The 7,971-nt window shown below is 41.5% G+C and overlaps 1 protein-coding gene across 2 annotated transcripts in view; it reads right to left on the bottom strand.

Annotated features, from left to right (window-relative positions):
- Nucleotides 1–1,431: 1,431 nt before the first annotated feature.
- The window catches only part of LOC104526762 (voltage-dependent L-type calcium channel subunit beta-4), a 31,369-nt gene continuing 24,829 nt past the window's right edge, over nucleotides 1,432–7,971 (bottom strand). The window contains exons 11-12 of one of the 2 annotated variants that reach the window (XM_029085533.1): nucleotides 5,569–5,754; nucleotides 1,432–1,686 (exon numbers count right to left, since the gene is read on the bottom strand). In XM_029085533.1, coding sequence (XP_028941366.1) covers nucleotides 1,432–1,686; nucleotides 5,569–5,754 — 441 coding nt within the window. Of the gene's footprint in view, nucleotides 1,687–4,381; nucleotides 4,893–5,568; nucleotides 5,755–7,971 lie in introns of those variants that run through there. The other variant, XM_010170309.2, reaches the window with a different exon arrangement.

Raw genomic sequence — 7,971 nt, forward strand, 5'->3', positions numbered from 1 at the left:
GTGAAAAGAAGTGATTGTTAAGAAGTAAGGCAGCAATATCTCCAAAGATTTAGCAGAGTTCTTTGAATCACAAATGCCAGCTCAACAACTTCACTTTTATTGCGAGCTAATTCTGGCCAATACGTGAGTTTGAGCATTCATCGTTTACAAACACTTAACTCCGCTCCCTTCCCTCAGATTTCAGGACTGGAATTTAAACTGATGTTTTTTTCTGGAGAGTTCTTGTGCGATGCTGGAATTTTCAGACATTCAAAGATGGGTTTTGAAAGAGGGTGTACTGGGACGTAGGTACTCTACACACTGGGCAAGAAGAGTGTTTGTTTTCCATTTAAAAAGGGAAAATACTAAAAATGGGAGAAAAAATATTATGTATCTATACTCTAGTTTTCCATTTTGGGACTACTAGCTGTATTCAGGTAAAAGAATCATAGAATCCCAGACTGGTTTGGGTTGGAAGGGACCTTAAAGCTCATCCAGTTCCAACCCCCCTGCCAGCAGCAGGGACACCTTCCACTAGACCAGGTTGCTCAAAGCCTCATCCAGAGAGAAAAAAACCACCAAAAACGACTATTCTCAACCTCTAACCATACAAACTGTTCTTAAATTTGTTCATTTTCCTGTTTCTGTTTGCCTTTATCCTGTCATAGTTCATCATCGCTGACTGCAATGAAAATGTCAGTACTGGCTCAACCAAAGAAATCATTTTGCTGCAACATTCACGCCAGGTTTAAAAATAATTTCAAACTGGAAAGTATTTTGTAACTGCTGCAATAATTTGTGATATTTGGCACTCTCAATAGTTTATATTTGGTTTGTCCGAAAAAAAAAAAGCCATTCTGGAAATTAGTAGTTAGAATAAATCCTTTTATTCTAACTTTAAATGTAAATCGAGCTTCCAGCAAACAAATACTGTAGCTGACTTTCTGGCTTCTAGTGGTTTGTAATTTTCAGATTTTTCACTTGTATTATTATTCTTTTTCAATTGATTGCAACATGCTCAAGTCGACTTTCCAGTCAATTCACCCAAATTCCAACAGGAATTGGTTTATAAATTGGTTCCAACTGGAACTGGTCATTTGGAATTTCCAGCACAGGAAATTATTTTATAAGTGCCTCGATAAGTACCCTAAATTACAAACGGATGTGTCTAACATCTTAATGAGAAGAAAAGGTATGGCTCTAAATGCAAATGCTGTACTAAATAAAATAAAATAAAATAAAATAAAACAACCTACACGATCGGGCAGAAACGTAAGGGCATGGCAACTTTTTTTTGTCCCCTACTTAACATCAAATGACAGCAGAGTGCAACTTCAGTGTAACCACATTACATCTGCTAAATTAAAGTGATTTTTTGTTTGTTTGTTTTTCCTAGCTACGTTATGGCAAGTTATCAACTGATGGATACTATTTTTCCCCAGGTTCTTGAACTCAAAGCCTATGTCGTGAATCATGGCTGTATCCTCCAGGGGATCCTCGGGTCCGATGGGGTTTGTAAGTGTCCTGGTACGAGTCAGAGTATTCTTCTTCCACTAGAGGATAGTGATCTCGGCTGTGTTGGGAACTGGAAGACAAGCGGGTCCAAAAAACCCTTTCATTGTGATAATTTTCATCTGAGGTCATTAGACTTCGTCGCTCGATTGGAGAGTTCTCTGCAGAATGGCTGCTGTGCCTCATACGCTGGCTCTACGAGTGCCAAAGAATCCAAGCATTAATACAGGCAAACAGTGGGGTTTTTTTTTGACGTTTTAACTTGTTTTGAGACTTATTCTGAGGTCTTTCAGAATCCATCCACTTTTCTGTTATTCATTTTAATTTAAAATCTGTATGCTACAGGAATGGGTGACAACAGTCTGGTTCCTAGAGCTGAAAGCAGACCAAACGCAGTATTACAACGTGGACCTTACGGTATTCACCCTGTGAAATTATTACAGGCCATTTAGCATGAAAAGTGAGCTGATGTAGTCAGCATTTATCACTTTTCTCTGATCATGAACGTAACATTCATGCTTCTATCCTGCTTAAAAAATTTTGAGCTTTGATTTATGTGGTTTTAGAGAACATCTGAAGATGTTTGTTGTTGGTTTTGGTTTTTTTTCAAAGGTGCAGCTCCGAGCCCTATTTAAAAACCTTCATATGACCAAACAAATGATGGACTGCTAACCAGGCAGCTAAGGGGTGGCTAAAATTAATAGGTATTAATAAATTCTTTCAACTAAAACATAGTAAATATTTTAAATGTTGTTAGAAACTCCTTTTCTAATTTATTAAAAGGTTTAGCCTTTGCTATCCACACTTTCCTATAATGATAATGTGCTACATTTGTCACATGAACAAAATTTGTTTGTATTTCTTGCCAGTAAACTGGCACAATGAAAAAATAGCCTAAAAATATATATATTTTGTTTGCTGTCATCCCACATTAACCCTCACTGCTGCCACAACGGCTGCTCTCTTGTTCCCTCAGGTTCCCGCACCCGGACAGCATCGACTGCTCCTCTCTGTTCTGAGATCCTCTCTGCGCTACAAAACCTCCCTCCTATTGCTCCACCTGGCAATGGTTGAGCTGCATAACTGATACCAAGAGGCTGGTCTGCCCAGGGAAGGAGCTGTGCAGATGGCTGGGTGCTCATTTACAGCACAGCACGTACCATGTCCCGTCTCTTTCTGCGGATCGATGCTACCAAGGTTACTCGCTGAGAGATTCCACGTAAGGAGCCGGCACGGAAAAGGTGCCCTTCTGCAAATTCACACACTCGGGCTGCTGGGCAGCAACTTCTGCCACGTTATCCCTGAGTTTTCCTTAGAGCAGCATGTTTTAGTAGTAATTATATGTCCAAACCCACATATTCCCTTGACAAATTATACTTCTCATATTTATTTGACCCAGGCATGCAATTTTGATCTATAATCACCTAATCAACTGCAATTTTAACTTTCTGTGCTCACACCTTTTATCTTCCCTGTAGTAATTTACCTCTCTGGCTGCGACCTGCTGCTTTCTAGAACCCTTCCTTGACTGTGTAGTCATTCTAAATCCCACCATTCACCTCCCGAGAGGTGCAAGCGCGGCAACTAACTGCTGTGGGTACGCGCTGCTCTTATGCCCCAGATCACTTTTGATCCTGCAGAGCCATAGGAACAATAAGCTGCGTTACATTTTCTGCAGTAATGGACTTAAAATGCAAATCCCCTGGAGTCTAAGAAACATATATCTCCAAAACTTGAACTAGATTTGAGCCCATTCGCTGAAATTAGACTGAACTATGTAGGTTTAGAGCTAATGAGGGATTAACAGCAAAAGCAAGCGACTGGCCCCTGGGAATCAGCAATGATTAAATCTGCTTTTCCCATCGAGGGCTGCAAACACACACACAGCTCAATATTGACATTTCCTTTTAGGCAAGGTCATGAGCAAGGACCAAATGACCACTGGCTCTGGCAGCTGTGAGGGGACACAGCTGGAGCATAGTCATACCTCTCTTTTACTCTCACTCTTCTGTATCTATGACATTTAACTGCACCCTGATGACCTTCACGAAGCCCAAAGACTGAAGTTAAATCAGAAGTTTCAATTCGCAGTAAACTAAAGTCCAAGCTACAATCAGGTGAAACAGGGACACTCCTAAATCCCAACGAGGTGGAGTGTGAAGAGATTGCCCCAGCAGATCTGTATCATTCTCGAGTGTGACTGTTTCACCAGGCTCTGGGCTTTTGGTATTCCCCAAGGTACCAGGCGAGAAGGAGGTCATAAGAAGTATAAAATCTTAATATATCATAAGCACCTAAGCTAGTTTAATTCCTAGGATTTGCTTTATAATTACCATACCACATCACTGCAGTTAAAACTGATGCAAATCCTCCCAAAGGCTTGAATTAGTGTAAAACCTTTAGGTGGATAAGCACTTCAGATGGTGGAAGTCTCTACTGCGAGATAACCACATAAAAAAACCACCATTAAATGGGCCTGAACACTTCAGTGGCACTGAAAGCCAAATCCTGCAGTCTCTAGTTGGGCATCATTCACTCAGGGAGAAATTGACCCCTCTGCAGAGAACTAGCACCATTCAAGTCCCACCTAAGCCTTCACAAGTAGGGTGAAGTGGGGATTAAGTGATGCATACCTTCAGCCAGCCCACTGCACAGGGGTGATTTTCATCTTCAGTGTGAGTTTTCCCTAAGTAAATGGAGCAACATTTCACAGTTACTGCTGGTGTCCATTGATCAGAGAGAAATAAATGCCTGCAAAAAATTCTGTGGATACACCCAGTTTTCAAAATGAAACTGAAAGAGGTGAAAGTTCTGCAGATGGTATTTTATTGTCATGAAGGGATGGGGAAACTGAAATTTTAAGGCAAGTGAAAAATGGAAACAACAGTTTACATGTGCATGTTATCAGTGAACAGAACAGAGCTTGTGCATTCAGCCAGTCAGGAGACAGTGACTTACTGATCCTAATAAAATCAAGCATTAGGAATGTGAGGATCGAGTATCCGTGAAGTGCAAGTCACTCACAGAAAAGACAGCTTTACGTTAACTGAAAACACTGAACAACGCATCATTTCCTTCAACACTGTTACCTGCTTCCAGATACTCTACAAGCAGAACAGAGGTTAAATCTGTCAGGTGAATTATTCATTACATGTCATCTGCTCAACTCGAACTTTCGACATACATCAGAAAGCGCACCGCTCCTACAAAGTCACACCCATACAGAACTTGTGGAACTTTCAGACTCAAAAGTTCGCTGCAGTCCTGATCTTCTCAAGCATTCATAACTACGAATCAAAAACATTTGCCATTTTCAAACTTAGTAAAGCACGTACTTCTCATTAAGGACTATTTACATGCCACGTTTGAAGTTTCAAAGTTCAGCCGTTTTTGAGCTATCCCTGTGGAAAAAAATGGTCAGAATTTTTTTTCAATGGGTAAAAAAAAAATAAAATAAAATAAAATAAATAAATGTATTTTATTCACACTCAAAGAACTCAAAAAGGTGAAGGCATTTTGCTGATACAAGAGACAAGCATGGAAGTTTTTCACCCAGAAGTGAATGTTTGGTGAAGTTATGAGGGTAGAAATGGAAGGGATCATTACAGAGGCTGTTCTGCATAAATACAGTAACTGGTGGCTCAACTGCAGTGACACACTGGACAGGCTTATTCTCAATCTGACAGGGTCTCATCTGCAATGTCATTTTTTCCAGATTAAGAAACAAAAAAGGCCGTTTTCTAAGATGGCTACAATACCACTTGACAGAGTGTCATTTAACTTTTCCTCAACAACTCACTCCTTGCCAGAAAATGTATGGCCATTTTATTTCCCATTAAAGCAAGAGCAGTCACGGTGCTTCAGCACTCGGCTGCCTGACTGCTCCTTCACTGACTATGGGCTTTAGCTTGCCTTCTTACTGCTGGCAGTGGCCAAACAGTGAATAGTAACTAATGAAGTAAATATAAATTATGCTATGTAGAAAATATTACACTATTTTCCCAAAGATTAAAAAAAAACTCAACAAAAACCCACCTGATCTGCAGTGGTGTTTGGGGCTGAAATGGGTTTTCATACCTGTAATCCAGAGATTGCAGCGGGATATGGTGAAAGTGCAGTGGATCCTAAATTTCGCCCCAGGAGAGGAGTCATGGGTGTGCTACTGGTGGTGTGAGTAGCACGCCAGTATGCCTCCAGATATTCTGCCAAGTGTTCGCAAGCATCTTCAAGCTGATTTTCATCCAAAATTACATCAAACATTTCCTGATCACAACAACAAAGTTGGGTTCGTTACAATGATACGGATGACAAGAAAGAGATGTTAAACAATCCTCATCAGGCTAATCCTTTAAAATTCAGTAAATAACAAGCAGAGCATGGGGTTGCAAAGGGAAATGACTACAAAGTGATGAAAAGCCAAAGCCACTGCATCCTTTCAGCGAGGTTCATGAGACGATGCGTGGGCCCTACCATGCTCAAAGGCACAGGACTCTTTTAATGAAGTCATTTTGCCCCACGATAGGACCTGAAGCTAGATGTCAGAGTAACACAGGGGTGCTCTGCACTGGTTTCGGACCCAAGGACTTGCGTATACTTCTCCCATCCCAACTGTGAACACATTTCCAGCATGAACAATGCCCTTAAAACCATTTCCACTTCAGTTGAACACAGCATGCAGTTCTGGTAGCACCTCTACTTCTGCTTGGGCAAGGATATTGCTGGACATCCAGCTGTTCAAGTTCTTCCAGCTGGGAATTCTTCGGGGACTCTCTCCATGAGCTGCTTTTCAACTACATTCATTTAAGCCTATCTGGATAGTCTTACCTAACTGTTCTCAAATCTGCAAGACCACACAGGTGTCATCTTTTTCCCTACTATTCCATGTACCAGGGGACAGTACCTGAGCATTAGAGCAAGTCCTGGTACTTGCCTCCGACCTCCCCACCCAGCAATCCAAAGAGAGGGTATTTACCAGTGAACGTCGAGGGAACTCAAAGCCACGTGGCTTCTGTGCTACCCAAGAAGTCAAAGTGACACTCTGCAGACAATGTTTTTAGATTATCAGCAAGACAAGTGCTGATAATAAATCATCATGAACTGAGTCCCTCAAGAGAAAACATATTTTCAGCAGTGAAATTTTGTACCTCATCTTTAATCTTTAACCCATGGCTTAGCGGGAAAAACTATTGTGAAAATAGCACAGGAAATGAGAAATAAGTGCAGGTGTTGCCGGCGTTAAAGAGCAACTGACACAAACCACAGGCTGCTTCTCCTCCATGCACATTTGGAGATCTATCCAGCATACACAGAGCTGACATCTCTACAACAAGATCTCAAACTGCACGATGAATTTATCGTAAACCTTGATCACGCATCTACCTTCTACCCAAAAGTCTGGTCCAGAATTTAACACTAAAGCCATTTTATTTATTTTTTAAATTTATTCTCTCTTATCACAGAATCCCAGACTGGTTTGGGTTGGAAGGGACCTTAAAGCTCATCCAGTCCCAACCTCACCCTGCCATCAGCAGGGACACCTTCCACTAGACCAGGTTGCTCAAAGCCTCATCCAACCTGGCCGAGAACACTTCCAGGGAGGAGCAGCCACAGCTTCTCTGGCCAACCTGTTCCATTGTCTGACCACCCTCACAGTGAAGAACTTCTTCCTAATATCTCATCTAAACCTCCTCTCTTTCAGATTAAACCCATTTCCCCTTGTTTTGTCATTAACTGCCCTTATGAAAAGTCCCTCCCCAGCCTTCCTGGAGCCCCTTCAGGTACTGGGAGGCCGCTAGAAGGTCTCCCCGGAGCCTTCTCTTCTCCAGGCTGAACAGCCCCAACTCTCTCAGCCTGTCCTCACAGCAGAGCTGCTCCAGCACTCGCATCATCCTCGTGGCCTCCTCTGGACTTGTTCTAACTGCTAGAACATTTCTCTATCAGCATGATAGAGAAATGTTTCCTCCTCTGCCAGTAAGTATGGAGTTTTCTTCAAATAAGAGTACTCCTAGCACTACATCCTTTGGTCAAATTCAGTGTTTATTGCTGCTTGGTTTGCTATTTATTTACACCCTTTACACCCTCCTTTGCTATTTAAACACTAAATATTCCGTTATATCACTCACATCATCACTTGTGGAAGAAGTCAGTAATTCAAATGTAGTTAGGTTGAGAAATAGAAGAATGTGGTTTGCTTACATATAATTGGCTTTGGAAAATACCGAAATGAAAATATTACATTTGGAACATGAATTGTGTTTTCTTAAATAAAGAATGAATATCGTCATTTTTTTGGTCTGAGACTAGCAAGCATTTTTCCAGCGCTGCTCATTCTTTGCATAGCTGGCCACAGATTTGGGGGCAACTCCAGCTGTCTGTGCAAAACTGTGCAGGTTGCAAGGTAATTCTGCCTCAAGGCACATTTTCAGCTGTCTGGGGATTTAGCAGCATGCAGGTTAATGAATAATCTTCCAACACCCTCCA

The sequence above is a fragment of the Antrostomus carolinensis genome, unplaced genomic scaffold (genome assembly GCF_000700745.2).
Source record: "Antrostomus carolinensis isolate BGI_N321 unplaced genomic scaffold, ASM70074v2 scaffold11546, whole genome shotgun sequence".
Taxonomy (NCBI): Eukaryota; Metazoa; Chordata; class Aves; order Caprimulgiformes; family Caprimulgidae; genus Antrostomus; species Antrostomus carolinensis.